General features: G+C 48.4%; 1 protein-coding gene across 1 annotated transcript in view; it reads left to right on the plus strand.

Annotated features, from left to right (window-relative positions):
• LOC142251937 (uncharacterized) overlaps positions 1-27,469 on the plus strand; it is a 196,233-nt gene that overhangs the window by 147,540 nt on the left and 21,224 nt on the right. The window contains exons 19-23 of the mRNA XM_075324984.1: positions 5,487-5,618; positions 6,044-6,273; positions 6,435-6,573; positions 21,166-21,249; positions 21,360-21,562. Of these exons, the coding sequence (XP_075181099.1) occupies positions 5,487-5,618; positions 6,044-6,273; positions 6,435-6,573; positions 21,166-21,249; positions 21,360-21,562 (788 nt within the window). The remainder of the gene's footprint in view (positions 1-5,486; positions 5,619-6,043; positions 6,274-6,434; positions 6,574-21,165; positions 21,250-21,359; positions 21,563-27,469) is intronic.

Below are 27,469 nucleotides of genomic sequence, written 5' to 3' on the forward strand. Positions count from 1 at the left end.
ATCCCAAACATATTTCTTAGCTCCACCTGTAAGTCCACTACCACCCTACTGTAATTGTAAATGTATCGGGGGAATTATTCTATACACTCCTATGTAAATATTATACCATTTTAACGTATGGAATTATTGATGCAGATCCTATGGCCATGTCTATTCTTGATAGAGAGTGTTGAGAGGTAAAACCTCAACGGAAGATTCACACATATGGACTCCAGCCATGGCGACCACTCAGGCGTATTACAGCATGAAATAAAGAATCTTCTTGTCCCGTAGTCTCCGTGTTATGTCCCAGAATTATGCTCATTTCTTTCTGGACCTCTGATGAGAAATCTGATATCGATATTTTCCGTCCATCACAGTTAGTACAGAGTGGCCTCTAGCTTTGCATAGTATAAGGTCACGGTCCTTGAATTGCAGTAATTTAATCATAACAGGCCTTGGAGGGGCACCAGGTGGTAAAGATCTGTAAGTGACTCTGTGTGCCCTCTCAATGGTGAAGAATGGGGAGAAATAATTTTTTGTCAAACTTTTCAATCAGCCAGGACAAAAAAAATCAGATTGCCAGCTTTATTAAGGAGAATATTGATGTTTCGCAGCCCTCTCTTACAATCTTTTTGTACAGAGCACAGTTGGTCTTCTATTCCACTGACTCTCTCCTCGAGTTCTATAATTTTTGTGTTTGTTTTTTGTGTGTCTCTCAAGAAGTGCCGCCATCTTTCCTGTATTTAACTGAATAGGATAACTGAAGTGAGCACTAATATATATATTATGAGTGCAAGCCAAAAATTACATACTATATACGGATAAGGCTGCACATCAAACTTAGATAATAGTATAATGCCTCAAGCATATGGACAAATATTGGAATATACAATGAAAAATGCTACTTGCTAATTTGAACATGTGAATAATGAATTGCATACCTGCCATGAATATTAGGAAAAAGGAGATATTTAGCAATCGCATTGATCAATGTAACTGAGCCCCAAGGCCTCGTCAAGGCATATCTCTATATTGGGGTCCCTAGCTCTGTGACCCTAACTGTGTGTCATCTCATTGCAATTAAAAACTGCTATGGGTGGAGAGGGGTAACTAAGGACTTTCTTATATAGGAGATGGAAAAAACATGGCCGAAAGGGGCGGAGCTGTGTTCACATTCAGAAAAAAACTACATATAACTGAATAGGATAACTGAAGTGAGCACTAATATATATATTATGAGTGCAAGCCAAAAATTACATACTATATACGGATAAGGCTGCACATCAAACTTAGATAATAGTATAATGCCTCAAGCATATGGACAAATATTGGAATATACAATGAAAAATGCTACTTGCTAATTTGAACATGTGAATAATGAATTGCATACCTGCCATGAATATTAGGAAAAAGGAGATATTTAGCAATCGCATTGATCAATGTAACTGAGCCCCAAGGCCTCGTCAAGGCATATCTCTATATTGGGGTCCCTAGCTCTGTGACCCTAACTGTGTGTCATCTCATTGCAATTAAAAACTGCTATGGGTGGAGAGGGGTAACTAAGGACTTTCTTATATAGGAGATGGAAAAAACATGGCCGAAAGGGGCGGAGCTGTGTTCACATTCAGAAAAAAACTACATATAACTGAATAGGATAACTGAAGTGAGCACTAATATATATATTATGAGTGCAAGCCAAAAATTACATACTATATACGGATAAGGCTGCACATCAAACTTAGATAATAGTATTATTATCTTATTACCCCAAGGCCTCGTTTGATGTGCAATCTTTCCTGTATTGTCACCCTGCTGCCTCTCATCCTCCACCATTTCAGCCACTGGTATCTGCTGCTGTACAGGGGTCCCCTCATCCACTGTCCAGTCCACGGTGCTCTTGGCAAACCACCCCAGGTTCTCTGCCGCTGCCTCTGCTGTCCTGTCCCTCACTGATGCAGAGGACCGTGGAGCCTCTGTTAGGAGTCTCAACACAGAAAATAGCCAGATATCCCTCCGGGAAGGACCTAGCCAAGGAATGTTTTTAGCGCCTTTGCTGGCTGCCAGCAGTGTTTTCTCTGGCTGGTCTCCCTGAGATCAGTGATTGTTTTGTCTTGCTGAGGCGGGCTTTGCACACTACGACATCGCAGCCCGATGCTGCGATGCCGAGTGCGATAGTGCCCGCCCCCGTCGCAGCAGCGATATGTGGTGATAGCTGGCGTAGCGAAAGTTATCGCTACGCCAGCTTCACACACACACTCACCTGCCGTGCGACGTCCCTGTGGCCGACGACCCGCCTCCTTGTTAAGGGGGCGGGTTGTGCGGCGTCACTGTGACGTCACACGGCAGGCGGCCAATCGGAGCGGAGGGGCGGAGATGAGCAGGATGTAAACATCCTGCCCACCTCCTTCCTTCCGCATAACCTACGGAAGCCGCAGTGAGGCCGGTAGGAGACGTTCCTCGCTCCTGCGGCTTCACACACAGCGATGTGTGCTGCCGCAGGAGCGAGGAACAACATCGGACCATTGCGTCAGCGTAATTATGGATTACGCCGACGCTGCACCGATGATACGATTACGACGATTTTGCGCTCGTTAATCGTATCATCCAGCCTTTACACACTGCGATGTCGCATGCGATGCCGGAAGTGCGTCATTTTCAATTTGACCCCACCGACATCGCACCTGCGATGTCGCAATGTGCAAAGTGCCCCTGAGTCTTCTAAAAAGAGCCACTCCTTGGCTAGGTCCTTCCCGGAGAGATATCTGGCTATTTTCTGTGTCGAGACTCCTAACAGAGGCTCCACAGACCTTTTTTGATTTGCATACTTCCCAGGGGGCAATGCACCTAGGATTTCACTGTTTTGAGTGCCTTTGCTAGCTGCCGGCAGTGTTTTCTCTGGCTGGTTTCCATGAGATTAGTGATTGTTTTGTCTTGATACAGAGGACGGCAGTGCCATGTTGGAAGCACCGTTGCATGTCTGATCTCTGATCTGCTTGCTGTGGGTCATGCTTTGGCTCTGCAGCACTGCCGCTTCCTCCAGAAGGCTTCCCCCTGGGTCCGGTTAAATAACGTAGTAGATAAACCACTGATAGCCACTGTATGAACAGGATATATAGCGGGAGCCCCACCTCACACGTCCTCCTGACATGGCAGCCAGGACACGCCCTAGTCGATGAATTTTTTTTTAAACTTACTTGTTATGGGCACTACATTTGCTGGTTGAAACAAAACTATATTCATTATAGTGTAAATGTAGCACTGTTCTAGCATGATCTGCTGCCATGTGATGCCCATTGATAGTACACTCCTCAACATTTGCAAGATCAAGAATGAAAAGTTACAGAATTATGAAAATCACAAGACTGATAGAAATGTTAATGATATGCAAATTATGAAAAAATGGAAACAGAATTTTCAAAACACCTTCATTTATTTACTATCGAGTATGACAAAAAATACACCTGCTTACACACCTTGGCTGCTATCACTGAGGTTATTTATGTTTGTCTGAGGAGTGTTTTGCCAAGCTGAATGCAGAAATCATCAAGATCCACTGCTGGCAGCTATTGTTGACCAATGATGTCCCAGATGTGGTCAATGGGAGACAATTCTGGAGACACTGCCAGTCATGGTAGTACGTTTTGGTACCCAGTCTGCTCACAGCAGCATGAACAACATGAGGCACATTGGTGTTGTGTTGAAAAATGGCTCCTTGAACACTTTGTAGAAATAGGTGTACTAGTAACACGATGAAATCAATAACCACCAATCTATTACTGTACTTGGAATGAAGATTAGTGGAGTCTGGCTACCATACCATATACTACCCCCCATAATAAATATGGCTGTAGGACTGGTGTGACATTTCCTTAGACAACCATTAGTAACCTCATTGATAACATGCTAAAGTGTATTAGTGTCTAAATATGTGGACATGATCCTGATACTTGATACTAATTAAATTGAGATGTATTGAAATGTTATTTCAATTTTTTCTTCATTTCCATACAATTATCATGTCTATCTATGCTCTGATTCCATAATTCTATGACTTTTTCTTCTTAGTGTTGTAATGTCTCTATTGAGGAGTGTATATAGCACAGAAAAGGGCAGATTTTTATAACAAATGACGTCTGAGTAAAACATCAAACTTGTCCAAAAATGTAATGGAAACTAAAAATGAAATCCATTGTAGCATACTTATCCTAAGGGGTACTTTGTACGCTGCGACATCGCTACTGCGATATCGTCGGGGTCAAATCGAAAGTGACGCACATCCGGCGCCGGTAACGACGTCGCAACGTGTAAAGCCTAGATGCACCGATAAACGATCGCAAAAGCGTCGTAAATCGGTGATCTGTGTAGCGTCGGTCATTTTCATAATGTCGCACTAATAGGAGATACGATGTTGTTCCTTGTTCCTGCGGCAGCACACATCGCTGTGTGTGAAGCCGCAGGAGCGAGAAACATCTTACCTGCCTCCACCGGCTATGCGGAAGGAAGGAGGTGGGCGGGATGTTTACGTCCCGCTCATCTCCGCCCCTCCGCTTCTATTGGCCGCCTGCCGTATGACGTCGCTGTGACGCCGCACAACCTGCCCCCTTAGGAAGGAGGCGGGTCGCCGGCCAGAGCGACATCACAGGGCAGGTAAGTGCGTGTGAAGCTGCCGTAGCGATAATGTTCGCTACGGCAGCTATCACAAGATATCGCATGTGCGACGGGGGCGGGTACTATCGCGCTCGGCATCGCTAGCCAATGCTAGCGATGTCGCAGCGTGCAAAGTACCCCTTAGCCTAAACTAATGATGACTTTTATTTTTCAGCTCCATATGCTTACTTAAAGACTTTGTCCCACCATACTAACTAATGACCTATATTAGATCCTGAAAATGGGGCTCTGGATTTCCACTGTTTTAATGACTATTTGTGTTAGTCCCATAGTCATGGAATGTAGTGGTGGTACATGCATGTGACTATTGTGCCATTCAAACAAGTCCATCCAGAACCTTGTTCTTGGTTTTGGTTTAAAAATGCTCTGTCACCAGGTTTTTGCTCCCCCATCTCAGAGCAGCGTAATGTACAGACAGAGACCCTGATTCCAGAGATGTGTCACTTACTGAGCTGTTTGCTGTCGTATTGATAAAATCCATGTTTTCTCTGATGAAGATATAGCAGTTATACAGAGCTCATGAATATGCTGGACTACCTATGCCAAGTGGTCCACTAATGATAATCTGCTGCTGATTATACATTGATTTTATCAAAAATACACTAAGCAGCCAAGTAAGTGACACACCGGTGGAATCAGGATCTCTGCCCCTATGTTATGCTGATCTCAGATTAGGTGGCAAAAACCTGGTGACAGATTCCCTTTAACTTTGATTTGTGATTGTGACATGAAATCTTAACATGCCACCCTTTGTAGTGTGGAAACTATACAACATGAAAAAAGACTGTACAGCCACATATCAGACTAATAATTATATACTGATTCTTCCTTGACAGACAATTCAGGAGCATGAAATTCACCAGCGTTCCCTACAGAGGGACAAGCAAGAAGCTATAGATGAACTACGGGCTATCCTGAAAGAAGAGAAGCAAGAGGAGATGAGGAGACTCGAGCAAGAGCTTTCTCTGGTATGTCCAGGTCGTGCAATCAGACCCTTACATTAGCCAGCCACATAAAACAAAATGACCCCCATGAACCAGGCACCGCTGCTCGGGAGCCTCACCCTGAGTACCCCTGAGAACCGTTAGTCTGCCTCCATCATTTTCCCTGGTACTGTACCCCTTAGCTTATTGTACTTAGAACTCTGATGACCAGTACTACCACACCACATGGAGAAGTCATAGATTTTATAGTTTTACGTTGTTTTCTTAGTGCCCACTAGTAAACACTAATTTTCACCAACAGGACTGTGATTGACAATGTCGGAAGTTACAAAACCTTTTCAGTGCAATATTATGGAATCTATACGTTGCTTTTGGGATGTGTATTTTACTCACCCAGAAGTAACATAGATGAAAGTACCCGCGTACTGAGTTGACTGTTAATTATTTAGGAAAAGGAGCGAGACATTGAGCGTCTGAAGCAGCGTCTGCAGCAAATGGAGGCAGAGCAGCATGAACTCAGGGCTGAAAAGAATGAGTCGATTTTCAGAGAACGGGAGGCAATGGCCCAGGCTGAGCGAGCGGAGAGGGCCCTTGCCAGGGAGATCAATGCAGCCTGTGAACGCATGCAGTGCACCCCAGGAAGGTCTAAAGTGCAAAGTCCTGCAAAGAGCAGACATGGGTAAGTCACAGCACAAGATGAGTGGAAACATGGAAATTTGTAGAAAGTGTTACTGACAGCATGAAGTACAAACACCAATACAGCATTGTAGATACATGTAATAGGATTAATGCAGTGATCCATGACATCTTAGTGTTAGATAACAGGAATGTCCCTTGCAGAAGTCCTTCTCGTCCTTCCACCAACCAAGCATTGAAAGTGTTGCATGAAGTAAGTGAGGAAACCAACCAGATGATTCATGAATTACAACAAGACGTAGAGGCTCAGAAGCGCACTTTACTGCATGTGCAGAGAGAGCGGGTAAGTAAACTGTGGTCTACCAGACGTGTGTATTGATGGAGGTTGGACTAAAATTTGTCAGCCACTGGTCTGCTAGGCTTAGTATCCAGACATTTCTTCCTATGGATGCAGAAAACAAATTATAAAAGACCAACTTGGCTAGAGAAACTACAATATTTGACGGGAGACGTGTTCACATTACTCAGATCTCATTTTTTTGTTTTCAATATCACAAACACACCATCATGTAATTTAGTATCATGTTATATAGAGGGCATATGTGTCACATGCTTAGGGGCCTCCACAGCCGAGAATCCTTCTGTTCCTTTGTCGGTGACAGGTCCACAGGATAGATGCAGGTCCTACCTCTGACTCCCTCACCTCTATTGAGAATGGGTTCCCATCTGATACTGCTGTGAATGGCCACGCATTCATGGATCCTCCATTAATTTCTATATGAGTCTCACAGACACCTGAGTAAGTGTGTATGATATTTCCAGAACTCCCAGATACTGAATTCAGAGAGCCATGCATGGCTACCTCTTTATTTGCAGGTGCGCAAGACACTGGCCCATTCTTGATACATGTGTTGGTTCCAGAGGTGAGATGAAAAATACCTTTAAAGAGCAAAATCTTGATTTACTGGTAACTAGAAGAAATACCAATGCATCTCAATAAATTAGAATATTATCAAAAAGTTAATTTATTTTAGAAATTCAATACAAAAAGGGAAACGCATATATTATATAGAGTCATCACACACAGTGATCTATTTCAAGTGTTTACTTCTGATAAGGTTGATGATTATGGCTTACAGCCAATGAAAACCCAAAAGTCATTATATCGGAAAATAAGCATAATTACCACAAAACACCTGTCATGGCTTCCTAAGTGTCTTAGTCTGGCTCAGTAGGCTACACAATCATGGGGAAGACTGCTGACTTGACAGATGTCCAGAAGGCAATCATTGACACACTCCACAAGGAGGGTAAGCTACAAAAGGTCATTGCTAAAGAAGCTGGTTGTTCACAGAGTGCTGTATCCAAGCATAGTAATGGAGATTTGAGTGGAAGGAAAAAATGTGGTAGAAAAAGGTGCACAAGCAACCGGGATAACCGCAGCCTTGATTGGATTGCTAAGATAAGGCCATTCAAAAATTTAGGGGAGATTCACAAGGAATGGACTGCTGCTGGAGTCAGTGCTTCAAGAGCCACCACACACAGACGTATCCAGGACATGGGCTACAACTGTCGCATTACTTGTGTCAAGCCACTCATGACCAATGGACAATGCCAGAAGCGTCTTACCTGGGCCAAGGAGAAAAACAACTGGACTGATGCTCACTGGTCCAAGGTGTTTTCAGATTAAAGTAAATTTTGCATTTCATTTGGAAATCAAGGTCCCAGAGTCTGGAGGAAGAGTGGAGAGGCCACAATCCAAGCTGCTTGAGGTCTAGTGTGAAGTTTCCACAATAAGTGATGGTTTGGGGAGCAATGTCATCTGCTGATGTAGGTCCACTGTGTTTTATCAAGACCAAAGTCAGTGCAGCCGTCTACCAGGAAATTTTAGAGCACTTCATGCTCTGCCAACAAGATTTTTGGAGATGGAAACTTCATTTTCTAGCAGGACTTGGCACCTATCCACAGTGCCAAAAGCACCAATACCTGGTTTAATAACCACAGTATCACTGTGCTTGATTGGCCAGTAAACTCGTCTGACCTAAACCCCATAGAGAATCTATGGGGTATTGTCAAGAGGAAGATGGGAGACACCAGACCCAACGATGCAGACGTGCTGAAGGCTCTTATCAAAGCAACCTGGGCTTCCATAACACCTCAGCAGTGCCACAGGCTAATCACCTCCATGCCACACCACATTGATGCAGTAATTCATGCAAAAGAGCCCCGACCAAGTATTGAGTGCATTTACTGTACAGACTTTTCAGTAGGAACCAACATTTCTAAGTTTAAAATCATTTGTTCAGTTGTTCTTATATAATATTCTAATTTTCTGCGATAATGACTTTTAGGTTTTCATTGGCTGTAAGCCATAATCATCAGCATTACAGAAATAAACACTTTACATAGATCCCTCTGTGTGTAATGACTCTATATAATATATTTGTTTATGTTTTTGTTTTGAATTACTGAAATAAAATTTTGATGATATTCTAATTTATTGCGATCCACCTGTATGGTGGCCACATTTGCCTGTTAATTGCCATAGGGAGAGTGGGATAACCTTTGGTAGCACTAATTTCTTTATCGTTCCTTTGGGAGACCCAGACCATGGGTGTTTAGCTTCTACCTCCGGAGGACACACAAAGTACTACACTTAAAAGTGTAGCTCCTCCCTCTGAGCTTATACACCCTGCTGGTAGCCAGTCCTAGCCAGTTTATTGCTTTGTGTCAGGAGGCATACATCCACACATGCATTCTCATCTGATTTGTTTGACTTTTGGAAAGAGTTTGAAGAAAAGTGGGTCCATGTCTGGACTCCCGGCATGTCCCTTCTCACCCCACTGTGTCAGCGGTGTTGTTAAGGTTGATTTACAAGGCTGCAGCCTTACATGCCGCGCTCCTTCACCATCCCTTCTGGGCTCTGGCTTGAAGTGGGAGCCAGCACGGTCTCCATGCCTGGCAGGAGTCCGGTCTCCATCCACAGCCCCTTGAGGATTCTGTTGGACCGGAGCACTCATCCCCAGGGACATGGCCCTGCGTCTCAGCAGCTAAGTACCTGAGACATTTATGTTGGGGGTCCCGGTTCTTTATTGTAAGGGGAGAGTATGCTGTATGTGATTGTTTTAACTTTTCCGGCGGGTTCTCTAGCTTTTGCCTGAGAACCGCGCCGATGGTGCCTGCTTGTCGGCCTCGCCGCTTAAATTTAGGCCCTGGCTTCGCCGGAGGCCTAGTTTCATTTTCCTGCCCTCGCATGTCACTCATGCAGAGGGACAGGTTCGGCTCCTCCCGGCGGCCGTTCTACACAGGGGAGGGACACTCCCCACTGCTGGGGCGTCCCTCCTTCCCTGCAGGTCTCTATAGCCCTCCAGTTCCCGCTCTTTTATAGGAACGCCCTCTTCTCAGGCAGAGTTCACTCTGCTCTGGAACATCCTGCATTCTGCATCTCTGCTGAGGTGCTGCGACTGGGGGACCGGGCTTCGGGATCTGGAGGGCACACAACACCGCGCTCAGCGGTCTGGTAAGCCACAGCCGGTCTCCGGTTGTGGACCTCTGTATATTCTCCCTAGGGTTCATTCTCTGCAAAGCCCCCACTCCAGCAGCATGGTCTCTCAGGCTGCTGCTGCACCTGTGATTGAACCCCCGGCCTGGGTAGAGTCCTTTTCTAGGTCCATATCCCAGTCATTTGCTGAGTCCATGGGGATTTTGTCCAGGACTTTGATGAATATGCATCAGCCCCCCTCACAGGGTGCCTCTAATACTCTTGACAGAGGACTCCTATCCTCTGACCTCCGTCCATCGAAGCTCACGGAGGATTCATCATCTGATCCCAGACCCCATCCTTCTAAGAGAAGGCGCAGGGTTTCCTCCCCCTCCCCATCCCACGGCTCTGTCTCAAGAGCTGACTCTCTAGATGAGGAGGATGCCCTCACTGGGGGCTCGGAGGCTATGTATCCCATCGATTTCTCTGAGGGTGACTCAGATCTTAGTGATTTGATTGCTTCTATTAATTCCGTGCTGGATCTCAATCCGCCAGTATCATAGGAGCCACCCTCTCTGGCAGAAAAACATCAGTTTACCTCGCCTAAGAGAGTGAAGAGTGTGTTCTTTAACCACTCCAGTTTTCAGACCGCTGTGACCAAACCCAGGGCCTGCCCTGACAAACGCTTTCCAAAGCGTGGTTCTGATGACCGGTTTCCATTTCCACCTGAGGTGGTCAAGGAGTGGTCTCACTCCCCAAAGGTGGACCCTCCGGTGTCTAGGCTATCAGCCCGGACCGTTGTGTCGGTGGCTGACGGCACCTCACTTAAGGATTCCACTGACCGTCAGATTGACCTTCTGGCCAAATCTGTGTATGAAGCTGCGGGGGCCGCGTTTTCCCCGACTTTTGCAGCAGTGTGGGCTCTCAAAGCCATCTCTGCTTCTCTAGAGGAGATGCATTCCCTCACCAAGGAATCTATGCCTGAGATGGTTACCTTAACTGCTCAGGCTTCAGCTTTTTCATCCTATGCCATGTCTGCCATGCTGGAGGCTTCTCACCGCACTGCGGTGGCTTCAGCTAATTCTCTTGTTATCCGTAGGATTTTGTGGCTTCGAGAGTGGAAGGCAGATGCTTCTTCCAAGAAGTTTCTTGCTGGGCTCCCTTTTGCTGGTTCACGGCTGTTTGGTGAACAGCTGGATGAAATCATTAAAGAAGCTACTGGCGGGAAGAGTACTTCCATGCCACAAACCAAGACCAGGAAACCCGCCCAGGGTAGGAATCAATCGAGGTTTCGTTCCTTTCGTTCCTCCAACTGGTCATCCTCTAAGCCTTCCGCCTCGTCCGCTAACTCAGCCAAGGATCAGAAATCCAACTGGCGCCCAAAAGCGCGTCCGCAGAAGAGGCTACAGGATAGAATTCTCTTCCAGCCCTCCAAACAGATTTTTTCTCTCAACTCCCCCCTGCTCCAAGGCCGCCGCCTTCTCGCAGGCCGTGGCGTCCTTGCAGGCAAACGGAGTGATTGTCCCAGTTCCCGCTCAGGAACGGTTCAGAGGTTTTTACTCAAATTCTCTTCCTAGTTCCGAAAAAGGACGGTACCTTCCGGCCCATCCTGGATCTCAAGCTTCTCAACAAGCATGTCCGGGTGCGGCATTTTGGCATGGAGTCTCTGCAATCAGTCATTACCTCTATGACCCAAGGGGAGTTCCTGGCGTCCATCGACATCAGAGATGCCTATCTACATGTGCCAATCGCAGTGTCACATCAGCGTTGGTTACGTTTTGCGATAGGAGAGGATCATTTCCAATTCGTGGCTCTCCCCTTCGGGTTAGCCACGGCCCCTCGGGTATTCACCAAGGTCATGGCGGCAGTGATTGCGGTCCTGCACCTCCAGGGGTTAGCAGTGCTTCCTTATCTGGACGACCTTCTGGTCAAGGGTACATCCAGCGCAGACTGTCAGCGGAGTGTTTCGCTCACTCTCGCCACCCTAGCCCAATTCGGGTGGATTGTCAATCTTCCCAAATCCACTCTGACTCCGACCCAGAGTCTCACGTACCTAGGGATGCAGTTCGAGACTTTGCCGGCACTTGTGAAGTTGCCCTTAGACAAACAGCTGTCACTCCGGTTGGCGGTGCGCTCTCTCCTGAGGCCCCGCCGTTATACCCTCAGGCGTCTGATGCAGGTGCTGGGTCAAATGGTGGCCTCCATGGAGGCGGTTCCCTTTGCCCAGTTCCATCTGCGTCCTCTGCAGCTGGATATTCTCCGCTGTTGGGACAAGCGGCCTTCCTCCTTACAGAGGTTAGTGGCTCTGTCGCCACGGACCAGGAGCTCTCTTCAGTGGTGGCTTCGACCCCTCTCCCTGTCCCAAGGGCGCTCCTTCCTGACTCCGTCCTGGGTGATTCTCACCACGGATGCCAGCCTATCCGGCTGGGGAGCGGTACATCTCCACCACAGAGCACAGGGCACTTGGACTCCGTCCGAGTCAGCCCTTTCAATCAATGTGCTGGAAACCAGAGCTGTGCTTCTAGCTCTCCTAGCCTTTCACCACCTGTTGGCGGGCAGGCACATTCGAGTCCAGTCAGACAACGCGACAGCGGTTGCCTACATCAATCACCAAGGCGGGACACGCAGCCGCCTGCCAATGTTGGAGGTCCAAAGCATTCTTCAATGGGCGGAGGACTCCAAGTCCACCATATCCGCAGTCCACATCCCTGGCGTAGAAAACTGGGAGGCAGATTATCTCAGCCGTCAATCCGTGGACGGTGGCGAGTGGTCCCTGCACCCGGCAGTGTTTCAGTCAATCTGCCGCAAGTGGGGCACTCCGGACGTGGACCTAATGGCATCCCGTCACAACAACAAGGTTCCGGTTTACGTGGCTCGCTCCCACGATCCTCAGGCCTTCGCCGCGGACGCTCTGGTTCAAGACTGGTCCCAGTTTCGTCTGTCCTACGTGTTTCCCCCTCTAGCTCTCTTGCCCAGAGTCCTGCGCAAGATCAGAATGGAGGGCCGTCGAGTCATTCTCATTGCACCAGACTGGCCCAAGCGAGCTAGGTATCCAGACCTGCTCCAACTGTCCGTGGAGATGCCGTGGCATCTTCCGGACCGTCCAGACCTGCTCTCGCAAGGTCCGTTTTTCCGCCCGAATTCTGCGGCACTCAAATTGACGGCGTGGCTCTTGAGTCCTGGATTTTGACGGCTTCTGGTATTCCTCCTGAAGTCATCTCCACTATGACTTGGGCCCGTAAGTCTTCATCCGTCAAGATCTATTACAGGACTTGGAAAATTTTCCTGTCCTGATGTCGCTCTTCTGGCCATTCTCCTTGGCCATTCTCGTTGCCGACCCTTCTGTCTTTTTTACAGTCCGGTCTGCAGCTAGGACTGTCCCTCAACTCTCTCAAGGGACAAGTCTCAGCTCTATCAGTGCTGTTCCAGCGGCGTCTCGCCCGGCTGGCTCAGGTCCGCACCTTCATGCAAGGTGCGTCTCACATCATTCCGCCTTATCGGCGGCCCTTGGATCCCTGGGACCTTAACTTGGTCCTCACGGTATTGCAGAAACCCCCTTTAGAGCCCCTTAGGGAGGTTTCTTTGTATCGTCTTTCTCAAAAGGTGGCCTTTCTAGTTGCCATAACTTCTCTCAGGAGAGTCTCTGATTTGGCTGTGCTCTCCTCGGAGTCACCTTTTTTGGTTTTTCACCAAGACAAGGTAGTTCTCCGTCCGACCCCGGACTTTCTTCCTAAGGTGGTCTCTCCCTTCCACCTTAACCAGGATATTTCCTTGCCTTCCTTCTGTCCGGCCCCTGTTCATCGCTTTGAGAAAGCGCTGCATACTCTAGATCTGGTGCGTGCTCTCCGGATCTATGTGTCTCGCACCGCTGTGCTTAGGCGGTGCACCTCTCTTTTTGTGCTAACCACAGGGCGGCGCAAGGGTCTCTCTGCTTCTAAGCCGACCTTGGCCCGTTGGATTAGATCGACCATTTCGGACGCCTACCAGAGTGCTCAGGTGCCTCCCCCGCCGGGGATCAAAGCACACTCGACCAGAGCTGTCGGTGCCTCTTGGGCTTTTAGGCACCAGGCTACAGCTCAACAAGTCTGTCAGGCTGCCACTTGGGCTAGCCTGCATACCTTTTCGAAGCACTACCAAGTGCATGCTCATGCTTCGGCAGATGCGAGCTTGGGCAGACGCATCCTTCAGGCGGCTGTCGCCCACTTGTGAAGTTAGGCTCCGCCGACTTCTTAGTTTTTTCTGTTTATTCCCACCCAGGGACAGCTTTGGAACGTCCCATGGTCTGGGTCTCCCAAAGGAACGATAAAGAAAAAGAGAATTTTGTTACTTACCGTAAATTCTTTTTCTTATAGTTCCGTATTGGGAGACCCAGCTCCCTCCCTGTTGCCTGTTGGCAATTTTCTTGTTCCGTGTGTTATCACAGGCTGTTGTCGTGGACAGAGTCTCCAGTTGTTCCGGTTCTTACTCGGTTCTACTTGTGGGTGGCTATTCTCCTTCAGCTTTTGCACTAAACTGGCTAGGACTGGCTACCAGGGGGTGTATAAGCTCAGAGGGAGGAGCTACACTTTTAAGTGTAGTACTTTGTGTGTCCTCCGGAGGCAGAAGCTAAACACCCATGGTCTGGGTCTCCCAATACGGAACTATAAGAAAAAGAATTTACCGTAAGTAACAAAATTCTCTTTCTCTATCGTTTCATTGGGGGACACAGGACCATGGGTTATGCTGCTGTCACTAGGAGGCTGACACTAAGTAAACATAAAAAGTTAGCTCCTCCCTAGCAGTATACACCCCGAGCCGGAGGCGGGCTCAGATCAATTTTAGCTTAGTGTTGTAGGAGGCTGATGTGGGCCGTCTCGGCCCCCCTCAGCCATGTATGTTTTTGCGCTTTTTTCTTTTATTTCGGCGCCGCTCATCGCTCTCATACCTGTCTTCTTTTTCTCTGCAGGTATTCGCTTCACTCATCCTCCGCAGCCCTGTGGGTACCACTCCCCAGGGTCGCAGGGGCTTGAGATTTCGGGCCCTCTCCCCCGTCCATCCCCGTGGTACCACTCCCGGGGGTGCGCGTGTGGGCAGGTTGTTGTGGGCAACCCTGATTCGCCCTGCGGTATCACCCCAAAGGGCGTACAGGGGAGTACAGCAGGGATGGAACTTCCGCAGCGTGTGTAATCGATGGGGCCCTGTCACGCTGCCTTCTCCTGCAAGGGGGCTGCTACCCCCATCATGATGTCCACTACCCTGCCTCAGCACGCTCTCCCCCGGAGTCTTCCTGGACGAGTAGCACTGTACACAGGCAGGGGCAGGGCGCCCTGCCTGCACCGCATCCGTCGCTGGGCCGGCGCCGCCGATTACAGGTAGGACCGACCTCTCCTGCACTTTCCCCCGGCCCTCTCCATAAATTTAGCCCCCCGGTCTCGGCCTAGTCGCTCCTGCGTCCTAGCCACGCCCCCGCTGCAGCGCTATTGGCCGCCGGTCGTCTCCCCCTGTATCCTCCCACTGCTCTGCCTCCTGGCTGATGGTGGGGGCTGTGGATCCTCCGGTTTTTCGCGCCGGAATGCTGCTCCTCCCCCAGCCTCCTCCAGCATCCCCTCGCCATTTTAGCCTGTCTCTGGTCCCCTGAGGCTGCAGCGCGCCGGCGTTCTGACTCTTCTGGCCAGCTCACTCCTGGACTCCCTCTTCTGGACTGGTGGGCAGCACACAGGACCTGGGTAAGCTCTGCTCCTAAGGAGTAGCCCTCACTAGGTAGCGTTCTCTGAGTTTAGGGACGAGTTAACCCTCTCCTGTCTCCTTCCTAGCAGCCACCAGGGAGAGTACTTGTTTTCACCATGCCTAAAGCTAAGCCCACCCAATCCAAGCAGGCCCCCTTTGCCTTATTTTTTGCATGCTTCTCCTGCAAGTCCAAATTTTCCCAGGGCCAGGACGCCCCACTATGCTCCGTCTGTTCTACAGACGCGCAGCCTCCGCAGGACTCCGCGGCCGACGCTTCTGATACCGCAGATGCCACAGCGCCATATGCTGCAGGGCCCTGCATCCCGCCCCCCCCCGACTGGCTAGCGTCCCTGTCCCAGTCCGTAGATTCCCTCTCTGAGGCTTCTCGGACCATCGCGCAAGCACTGCGCCTGCTGCCGTCGCTCGCCCAGATTCCCGCAGACCCGACATAAATCGCCTCCGGAGCAGGTGAGCCCCGTTGCAGGGACCTCCTCTGCTGCTCAGAAGCGGACCCGCCAGGTCTCGTCTTCAGCCTCTTCCCAGGTTTCACCTTCATCCCCAGGTCCAGACCGTCAGTCCTCCAGGGAGTCTTCTGATTGCTCCGATGATGATTCCGATGCAGCACCCCTGCTGGACTCAGAACAGGCGGCTGATATTCGGCGAATGGTGAATAGCCTGATAGAAGCAGTAAACCAGACCCTAAAGGTACAGGTGGACCCCGTCTCCTCCCAGAGCACCCAGGTCTCGTTTAAGCGGGTGAAGCGGGCCCAGAGCGCATTCAGCGGACATCCAGAATTCGCTGGGTTACTGCGCAGCCACAGGCAACAGCCGGACAAGGTATTTACCAGCGGTAAGTCCATTGATTTGCATTATCCCTTTCCTGAGGGTCTTCGAAAGGATTGGGCAGGCTCCCCTGTGGTCGACCCCCCAATCTCCCGCCTATCTTCTCACACAGTCCTTCCACTCACTAACGGTACGTCTCTCAAGGACCCTACGGACCGTACTATTGACAGGTTGGCCCGTTCCGCCTTCGAGGCAGCGGGCACATCCCTCTCTCCGGCCTTTGCCTCGGTTTGGGTTGCGAAGGCTCTGATGTCCTGGGCGGACACGCTACGCTGCGGTCTCCGCGCCATTCCTGCCAATCCGGACCTGGTTCCCATCGCCTCGCAGATTTCCCTCGCAGGTGAGTACCTGCTCAATGCAGCCCTGGCGTCTGCAAATTGCGCGGCCCAGGCCGCCAGCAACAATGTGGCCATCCGTCGAGCCCTCTGGCTCCGGTCCTGGAACGCGGCTGCGGCCTCTAAGAAGTCACTAACTTCCCTGTCCTTCCTAGGGGAACGTCTCTTCGGAGATAAGCTGGACCAGTTGATCTCCGATGCAACGAGAGGAAAGAGTACATCTCTCCCCCAATTGCGCCCCAAGCGCTTCCAGAATCGGCGCCCCACCGCTCCGTTCCGGCCCTTTCGCAACTTCAACTCCACTCCCCAGCCGCGAAAAAGCCGCTCTCCTCCGAGAGACAGGAGGACCCCGTCATTCAAGACCAATCCCGCCTGGCGTTCACGTCGCCGCCAGTCCACGAAATCCTCTTCCGGTTACCGCCGACGTTCCTCCAAGTGACTCGCGGTCGGCGCGCAACAGCGCCAGACTCTTGGGAGGGCGTCTGTCTCGTTTCCAGCATGTGTGGATCCCCCTGACCGCCGATGCCTGGGTCAGAGAGATCATCACATCAGGCTACAAAATAGAATTCGAAGCAAAGCCACCGAGACGTTTTTTCCTATCTCGCCCTCCCGAGTCTCCCGCGCGGGCTCGCGCGTTCTTTCACTCCATAGACTCCCTCCTCCGAGCCGGAGTCGTGGTACCAGTCCCTCCCGCAGAACGTTTCAAGGGGTTCTATTCCAACCTTTTCGTGGTCCACAAGAAGGACGGCTCTGTCCGTCCCGTCCTCGACCTAAAGCTTCTAAACAGGTCGGTGAGGCCTCGGCCGTTTCGAATGGAGTCACTCCGGTCCATCATCGCGTCCATGGAGGTTGGCGAATTCCTGGCATCGCTGGATATTCAAGACGCCTATCTCCACGTCCCGATAGCCACCTCTCACCAACAGTTCCTCCGCTTTGCGATAGCGGAAGATCACTTCCAGTTCACGGCTCTTCCCTTCGGCCTCGCATCCGCCCCCAGAGTCTTTACGAAGATCATGGCGGCTGCCATGTCCGTTCTACATTCCAGGGGTGTTATGGTCATCCCGTACTTGGACGATATGTTGATAAAGGGTTCTTCTTTCGAGGACTGTCGTCTTGGGGTTCAGGTCACGATCGACACCCTTTCACGGTTAGGGTGGCTGATCAATCGGAAGAAGTCCTCTCTGACCCCGGCCCGTCGGATCACCTTTTTAGGCATGGTATTCGATACCACCCAAGGGCGAGTTTTCCTCACACAGGAGAAGATGTCCTCCCTGCAACGAGGCCTCCGCGCTCTCCGACGTCAGCGCCAAGTTTCCATCAGGTTCGGCATGCGAGTCCTCGGTCGTATGGTGGCGGCGATGGAAGCGGTACCCTTTGCACAGTTCCACCTCCGGCCCCTCCAGCTGGCCTTGCTGAAGAAGTGGGACAGATCTCCCTTTTCTCTGGACCGCAGGTTTCATCTTTCGCCGGAGACCCGCCACTCCCTCCGTTGGTGGCTCAATCATCGCAACCTCGCGTCAGGAAGGTCTTTCCTCCCGCTCCACTGGAAGATAGTGAAGTGACCACCGACGCCAGTCTCCAGGACTGGGGAGCAGTGTTTCGGCATCACACAGCGCAGGGCCGATGGACACCGCGGGAGAGTTGTCTCCAGATCAACATTTTGGAGATAAGAGCCATCCGGCTAGCCTTGCAGCAGTTTCGGCACCTAGTACAGGGTTGCCCGGTCAGGATCCAGTCGGACAATGCGACGGCGGTGGCGTACATCAACCACCAAGGCGGCACAAGAAGTGTCGGGGCAATGCGAGAAGTCAAGAAGATTTTGTACTGGGCCGAGTGTCATCACTCCCTGATCTCAGCGGTACACATCCCAGGCGTGGACAATTGGGCGGCGGACTTCCTCAGCAGGGAAGGCCTCGCCTCCGGAGAATGGTCCCTCAACCGGGAAGTCTTCAACCAGATCTGCGACAGATGGGGAGTTCCGGATGTGGACCTAATGGCCTCCCGGTTCAACTGTCAGGTTCCGCAATTTGTAGCGCGGTGCCGCGACCGCTTGGCTTTAGGAGTCGACGCCCTCACCCTGTCATGGAGCCAGTTCAGTCTCCCGTACATCTTCCCTCCGCTCCCTCTGATCCCGAGGGTCCTCAAGAAGATCAAGGCAGAAGGAATACCGGTCATCCTAGTGGCTCCGGACTGGCCCAGGCGAGCATGGTTCGCGGAACTCACTCAGCTCCTCGCAGACGCTCCGTGGCGTCTTCCAGACCGTCCAGATCTCCTGCAGCAGGGACCTCTTTTCCATCAGAACTCACAGGTCCTAAATTTGACGGCCTGGCCATTGAATCCTGGGTTCTAGCTAAGGCTGGTTTTTCTTCAAGGGTGATACAGACAATGATTAGGGCCAGGAAGCCATCTTCATCAAGAATATACTACCGCACGTGGAAGGTTTTCTTCAGGTGGTGTGAAGAGCATAGTATTTCTTCTCCTCTCGCCTTCTCCCTTCCTTCCCTATTGGCATTCTTGCAGTCAGGCCTAGATGCGGGTCTCTCGCTCGCAACACTAAAGGGCCAGGTATCGGCGTTGTCAATCCTGTTTCAGAAGCCACTGGCCTCTCGTCCACAGGTTAAGACCTTCATCCAGGGAGTGGCCCACCTGGCCCCGCCGTACCGTCGGCCTCTAGAGCAATGGGACCTTAATCTAGTCCTAGGGTCGCTTCAGGGCCCCCCATTCGAGCCCTTGCGGGATTCTTCCCTTTCTCACCTGTCTTGGAAGGTGGTGTTCCTCGTTGCCATCACTTCTATTCGCAGGACGTCAGAGCTGGCAGCTCTCTCTTGTCATGCCCCCTTGTTGATTTTTCACCAGGACAAAGTGGTTCTTCGGCCAGATCCCGCCTTTCTCCCAAAGGTGGTCTCCCCGTTCCATCTTAACGAAGAGATCGTTCTTCCGTCCTTCTGTCCTGGCCCCTCTCACAGCTTGGAGAGGTCCTTGCACACCCTGGACCTGGTGCGCGCCCTTAGAATTTATGTCTCCAGAACCGCGCCGTTCCGTAAGTCGGATGGTCTGTTTGTCCTCCCTTCTGGTCCCAAGAGGGGTGAGTCGGCATCCAAAGCCACAATTGCCAGATGGATCCGTTCCACCATATCAGAGGCCTATCGGATTCGGGACAAGTCTCCGCCGCGGGGGGTAAGGGCGCACTCTACCCGTGCAGTGGGAGCCTCTTGGGCGATTAGGCATCAGGCGTCGGCCGACCAGGTCTGCAAGGCCGCCACCTGGTCTAGCCTGCACATCTTTACTAGGTTCTACCAGGTTCACACCCAAGCATCGGCAGATGCTAGTTTTGGGAGAAAGGTCTTGCAGGCAGCAGTTGCACACCTGTAATAGGGTGACAGCATTCAATTATAGTACAAGTCCGCCGAGGGAGGTTGTTGTTTTCTTCCTATCTGCGGGCTTCGGTATTCCCACCCAGGGACTGCTTTTGGACGTCCCATGGTCCTGTGTCCCCCAATGAAACGATAGAGAAAGTAGGATTTTTGTGTACTCACCGTAAAATCTCTTTCTCTGAGTCTTCATTGGGGGACACAGCACCCACCCTGCTTGGTTTTTTGGTTGTTTAATTGCATTTGCCTGCTATTTTCAGCGGTCTTATGTTCATAGACCTCTTGTTCGCACGGCTGCATTGTTTTAGTTACAACTTGTTTTATGTATGGTGATTCTGGTACTTCTCCTACTGCTTGTGCACCAAACTGATCTGAGCCCGCCTCCGGCTCGGGGTGTATACTGCTAGGGAGGAGCTAACTTTTTATGTTTACTTAGTGTCAGCCTCCTAGTGACAGCAGCATAACCCATGGTCCTGTGTCCCCCAATGAAGACTCAGAGAAAGAGATTTTACGGTGAATACACAAAAATCCTACTTTTTCTCATCTGAACAAAGGATTGTGCTCCCCAACATTTGGGGGAATCGTGGGACTGCCCTAGGCACAAGAAGATTGTTGCCGTGTCCTGTTGATATTAACACCATATAGGCTTACAACTAATTATGTAATGTTGATCTCTAGGTCGTTAGCCATACCATATTTGAGTCTGCTGCCGGAGAGGGCGCGTACCTTACTTTTTTTCCAGGAGTCTTCACCAATCGCGACCAATCTCTGCTGATGAGAGATAATTGCCGACTATGGGTCCAATTCATTAAGATATTTTTGACAATTATCTGGCATGAAACACCTTACAATGTTACAACCTTTGGTGTTTTACACCAGTCCCGGTCAACTCCAACACCATTGGTGGAATGGAGTTGGGTATATGTTAACACATTACAAGTTCTCCAGCCCCTGACTGTAGTAACATTTGGTTGTATAGTGTATGCATAGTGGTTGTACGACGCAATTAATTCATTAAGAAGTGTTTGCCTCTTATTGAATTGTACCAATCTTTCTAGAGGGTTCCTTCATTAAGACTGGCTTACACAAACAGCCTTAATGAATTGGGCACCAAGGCTTTTTTGACTTTAGACATTTTGTATTTTTGCCATTTGTTAAAATAGAACTTGTGCTCAAAAATTACTTTACTTATTAACCAGGAACGTGAGTTACAGCAACTAAAAGAACAGCTTCAGCTGGAGAAGGAGAAAGCTCTGGAAATTTTGAAAGACAGACTCATACAGGTAGGTATCACTCATTCAGAGTCAAACGTCAGACTTACTGTTAGATGTATTATTTCTTTACAGCTTGTTCATAATCAAATTAAATATAATCTCTGATGTCTTCCCGTCAGGAACACATTGAGGAGATCACAAACCTGCAGCGGGACCAGCTCAGAGAGTCCAATGGAGGAGAGAACCAGTCACTGCGGCAGCAGCTGAGAGAGAAGGACAATGAGCTGAGGGCCATCCAGAGGAACATGGTCAAATGGAAAGAGGAGACTGCCACTAAACTCGCTCGAAAATTTGAAGAGGAACTTAATGCAGAGCTTGAAAAGTAAGTCACCCACATGCTATTGTTCAGGGATACCTAGAATTTATAGGAATGATCACAATTAATTGACAAATTTTAGAATCATCAATTTAGAACATAGAAAGTCTTAAGCCTGCTTTACACGTTGCAATTTCGCATACGATATCGTATGCGATTTGCAACGCCCCCATCGTATGTGTGGCACGTTTAATTTGTTGAACGTGCCGCACAAACGAGTAACCCCCGTCACACGTACTTACATGTCCATACGACCTTGATGTGGGCGGCGAACGTCCACTTCCTGGAGTGGGAGGGACGTTCGGCGTCACATCGACGTCATGCGGCAGCCGGCCAATAGAAGCGGAGGGGCGGAGATGAGCGGGACGTAAACATCCCGCCCACCTCTTTCCTTCCTCATTGCCGGCTGGAGCCGTGGGAGGCAGGTAAGATCTGTTCAATGTTCCCGGGGTGTCACACACTGTGATGTGTGCTGCCTCGGGAATATTGAACAACCCGACGTGCAATTCGTCAGGATTCAACGACGTGTATGCAATGAACGGTTTAACGTTCAATCGCACGTAGCTGTCACACACTACAATGTACCTTACGATACCGGATGTGCGTCACTTATGACGTGACCCCGCCGACACATTGTAAGATTTATTGTAGCGTGTAAAGCGGGCTTTAGGGTTTACACACACAAGCTTATACATAGGACAAGTGAAATCCGATAAAAAAATGGATTGCACTCAGACCAATGTTATTCAATAGTTCCTATAGGATAATTAATCCGGAAGAAAAATAATGACTTCAAGAAAATGTAACGTGTAATAAAATAGTAATTTTTTATTATTTAAAAAGAAAAAATGTATTAACAATTAAATTAAAAAACACTTAATAAATACAATAAAATAATGGAGCCTCCAATGCAAAAAGTACACACAAAAAGAGGCAGAGAAATGCACCGTAAAAGCACTCCTAAAAATGGCAACACAACAGCTATACACAATTTTCTGCTAGTGATTCCAAGTATTATATGGGTAGCTAGGGTGTCAATACATCCATAGTATAGTGAATATAATAAACCCACCAGAGACGCCTCCTGCCACACCCCCTGAGAAAGTCACATGTATGAAATGCGCGTCGGGCTTTAGAGGTGAGCTGTTGCAGTTGGGATTCACTTATTTATTTTAGCATTCGCGCTATTAGTATTACAGGAATTTAGATGCTAATGGTTTAGTGCCGGGAGGTGTCTCTTTTTGTGTGTACTTTTTTGCATTGGAGGCTCCATTATTTTATTGTATTTATTGTGTTTTTTAATTTAATTGTTAATAAAAAAAAATTTGAATAATAAAAAATTTCTATTTTATTACAAGTTACATCTTTTTGAAGTCATTATTTTTCTTCCGGATTATTTATCCTATAAGAAGTATTTTTGAGCCTAATTGAGTTTTTCAAATGACTAGAATGATAATGACTATAATCAATGTTATTCAATGAAGCAGTGCATACCGGCGTTTTTTTCTTGTATGTATTTAGCATGATAAAAATATTGCACCATACGGACCATCATTATGGCATCCAGTTTTACAGATACATTGCAATTCTGCAAAATGGTAAACTGTAAATTCTCCTAGAAAGATTAATAGCTGATGTGCAAAAAAACAATTTGCATACTGACAGCACACGGATGACAAGTACGAAAAAAATCTTTCCACTTTTTGAATGAGACTTGAACCGATTATTTTGTACGCTTGTGGGGTTTCTGTAAAGCCTCATGCCGATGTATATGAACTTTTATATACACAAAAAAGGGTCCGAATGTGAATGTTTTGCATCCAATTTTCATCAGTGTCTGGTCAATGCTTTAGTCTTAACTATCATTGATTTTCATTGATAAAACAAAATTAAGGACAACTCTTCCCCCTTTCTATTGCAATGTGAAAGGAACCTGTCATCAGAAATTTAGCTTGAAACCTAAACGTTTCCCCCTCTGCAGTTCCTGGGCTGCATTCTAGCAATGTTCCTGTTGTTTATGTGCCCCCTTTCTGACCAAAATAAAGACTTTATAAAGTGGTACCATTTTGTATTGAAATCTTGATAATGGTACACGGGGGCGGGCTCTCTGGTGGCCGTTAGTCTGCCTCCTGTCGCTTTAGGCCGTCCCCCATCGCTCCATTTCATATCTCAGGATGCCGCCCACTGCGCCCGAGGAGCTGCGCACGCGAGGACCGCTGGTCACGTGTGCGCAGGCACGAGGTTATGGGCGGCGCTGAGATTGCATCGCAAGTGCCCGCCCATCATCTCGAGGCCACCATCTCCCCTCTGCCACCAGCGTTCTGCGCAAGCGCTGGCCAGATGACCCAACGTCACCTCTTTCCCATCTTACCCTGCAGCAGGAAATAGATGGGAAGAGCGGAGCAGGAAACTACCGGTTACGAGAGGTGACGTCGGGTCATCTGGCTAGCGCAGAACGCTGGAGGCAGAGGGGAAAGGGCGGGCACGAGATGATGGGCGGGCACTTGCGATGCAATCACAGCTCCGCCCATAATCTCGTGCCTGCGACACACGTGACCAGCGGTCCTCGTGTGCGCGGCACCTCGGGCGCAGTGGGCGGCGTCCTGAAGTATGGAATGGAGCGATGGGGGACGGCCTAAAGCAACAGGAGGCAGACTAACGGCCACCAGAGAGACCTCCCCCGTGTACCATTATCAAGATTTCAATACAAAATGGTACCACTTTATAAAGTCTTTTTATTTTGGTCAGAAAGGGGGCATATAAACAACAGGAACATTGCTAGAATGCAGCCCAGGAGCTGCAGAGGGGGAAACGTTTAGGTTTCAAGCTAAATTTCTGATGACCGGTTCCCTTTAAAGAGGATGTCCAGCTTTGGCACAAAAGTCTGCAGTCACTCTATGTCCCCGACATGCGAGGTTAGGATTCTCCGGTAGTGGCAGCAAGACCTTGCAGTCATGTGACCGCAAATATGCTATATGCATATTTTCAGCCATATTCCAACTAGCCGTGCACGGATTGCTCAATTCATTAGTATTGAGCAAGGGTGCACATGTCTAATCGGAAGTGCGTTGGGAGTATGAGCATGTGTATCACATACTCGTGGTCACACACTTGCCCACTCTTGGTGCTGCAATCAGAGAATCTTGCTTGTGCTCAGGAAAGTCTGCAGTGACTTACAGTCAAATTACTCACAGACAGTACACGAACTGTGTAGGATATTAAATGTATATGTAGGATATTAAAAACTGACCTGGATAGTAAAATATTACAAAATGATCTGGATAAGATGTCAGAATGGGCAGATACTTGGCAAATGAGATTTAATGTTGATAAATGTAAAGTAATGCACCTAGGACGGAGTAATCCTATAGCTGCGTATACATTAAATGGAAGTAAACTCGGGACTACAGAAAAGGAGAAGGACTTGGGTATTCTCATTACAAATAAGCTGAGCAGCAGCACTCAATGTCAAGCAGCAACTGCAAAAGCAAACAAGATTCTAGGGTGTATAAAAAGAGAAATAAGATCCCGTGATCCCAACGTATTGTTACCCCTCTATAAATCACTTATAAGGCCACATCTGGAATACGGGATCCAGTTTTGGGCTCCACATTTTAAAAAGGACATTCAGAAGTTAGAGTCAGTTCAAAGGCGGGCAACTAGACTATTACAAGGAATGGAGGCCTCCCATATGATGACAGGTTGAAAAAGTTAGATATGTTTAGCTTAGAAAAAAGACGTCTCAGAGGAGATCTCATTTATATGTATAAATACATGTGTGGTCAATATAAAGGACTGGCACATGACTTATTTCTTCCAAAGACAGTACTAAGGACCAGGGGGCATTCACTGCGAGTGGAAGAAAAGCGATTCCAACAGCTAAATAGGAAAGGGTTCTTTACAGTTAGAGCAGTCAGACTGTGGAATGCCCTACCACAAGAGGTAGTAATGGCAGATACTATAACAGCTTTTAAAAAAGGGCTGGATGATTTCCTCAGTACACAAAACATTGTTGGTTATAAATGACTTAGTGACTAAATGTAGAACTGGTGGAGGAAGGTTGAACTAGATGGACCTAGGTCTTTTTTCAACCTAAGTAACTATGTAATGTAAAAACTGCACATTGATGCCATTGTTGTGCTGATCATGATTTTAAAGATCCGATAAACTTGTATGGGTAATATTGATTTGTGACTCAAATGAAAAACGCCAGTGACTATGTAAGGGGAATACATGAAATAGCAGAAACTGCTGTGTGAATACTGACTTGAAAAATCCAATAGCTATATGCAAGAGTGAATATGTGAAAAATGGAATCTGCATTACTGCCATGAACATATGAATCAAGAGAAATTTAGCTACTGAATTGATCAATGCAATAGAGCCCCAACACTACGCCAAAGTATTTCTCTACGTTGGGGTCCCTAGCTTGTGTGTGTCCTCTCATGCAGTTAAAAAACTTACCGTGTATGGGAAGCTGAGACCCAGGCTATTTATGCGTATGATGTGGATTGGCAATAGGTGTGGTTGGGGAGGGTTCACAAATGAAAAACTACTAACAAATAAGGAATAACGTTTGGAACACCATTCTAAGTCGTTTGTGAAACCTCCCCAACCACACCTATTGCCAATCCATATCATACGCATATATAGCCTGGGTCTCAGCTTCCCATACACGGTAAGTTTTTTAACTGCATGAGAGGACACATACTAGCTAGGGACCCCAACGTAGAGAAATACTTTGGCGTAGTGTTAGGGTTCTATTGCATTGATCAATTCAGTAGCTAAATTTCTCTTGATTCATATGTTCATGGCAGTAATGCAGATTCCATTTTTCACATTTTCACTCTTACATATAGCTATTGGATTTTTCAAGTCAGTATTCACACAGCAGTTTCTGCTAGTTCATGTATTCCCCTTACATAGTCACTGGTGTGCATACCTTATCTCCCCATAGTGATGTTTTTTAGGTTTTTGCACCCAGTTCAGACTTAGAATGGTGTTCCAAACGTTATTCCTTATTTTTTCAAATGAAAAACGGACATGGAGTGATAGTTTTAGTTGATACATGGTCTCCAAAAAAGCCATGGAGTTTGCCTAAAGACTATATTGGGTATATGGTCTATCTGTGAAAAACCACAACGTATGTGAAAAGTGGAGGTCTAAATGAGCCCAAAATCGCAGCATAGCTACCCTAATAGCAAAACAACAAATATTTCTGTTCTAGCTGTGCATTCTTTCATTCTAATGGCTCCTTTGGTCTTAGTTGTTTACTTAATGGCATAATATGACGCCATGTCACAATTCTATTCTCTGCTTTCGTGGACACAAGGTCAATGTGGTGGAAGCAAGGTCAGTGTAGTGGACGCCGGTCCACTATGGTAAACCATAGATGTCACACCATTAGCATAGTGTGACATATGGCACCTGGTAAAAAGATGTGTGTATTTACATAAGGCTGCTTTCACACTTGCGTTGTGTGGCATCCGTTGCAATCCGCCGCCTTGAGGAATTACGGTAACCATTGCAGGAAACGGTTTATTCCTCATAGGCTTCTATTAAAGGCAGATTGCAATGGATGGTCTTGCGTTGCATCCGCCCCGTGGCACATCAGTTGTTTTGTCGGTGGCCGTCAGTGACCGTCGGGCGGAGGAAACGCAGCATGTAGCGTTTTTTGAGCGGCGGAATCCTTTATTTTTTCCCTGCGCATGCTCAGCTTTTTTCTTTTTTGTAATCACAGAAACATTGATTTGCTCTCTGTTGGTGGCCGAACGATCAGCTGATCGTCCCGGCGGGCGGCTTTTGAGGGCGTCAGCAGTTCGGCCAGCCGCCGGCTTTTGAAAGCAATCAGCCGCCAGGTGATCAGCTGATCGTTCACAATAGTCTGCTGCCGGTAAATGTAAAAAAAATAAA

This window comes from Anomaloglossus baeobatrachus, chromosome 1, assembly GCF_048569485.1.
Source record: "Anomaloglossus baeobatrachus isolate aAnoBae1 chromosome 1, aAnoBae1.hap1, whole genome shotgun sequence".
NCBI lineage: Eukaryota > Metazoa > Chordata > Amphibia > Anura > Aromobatidae > Anomaloglossus > Anomaloglossus baeobatrachus.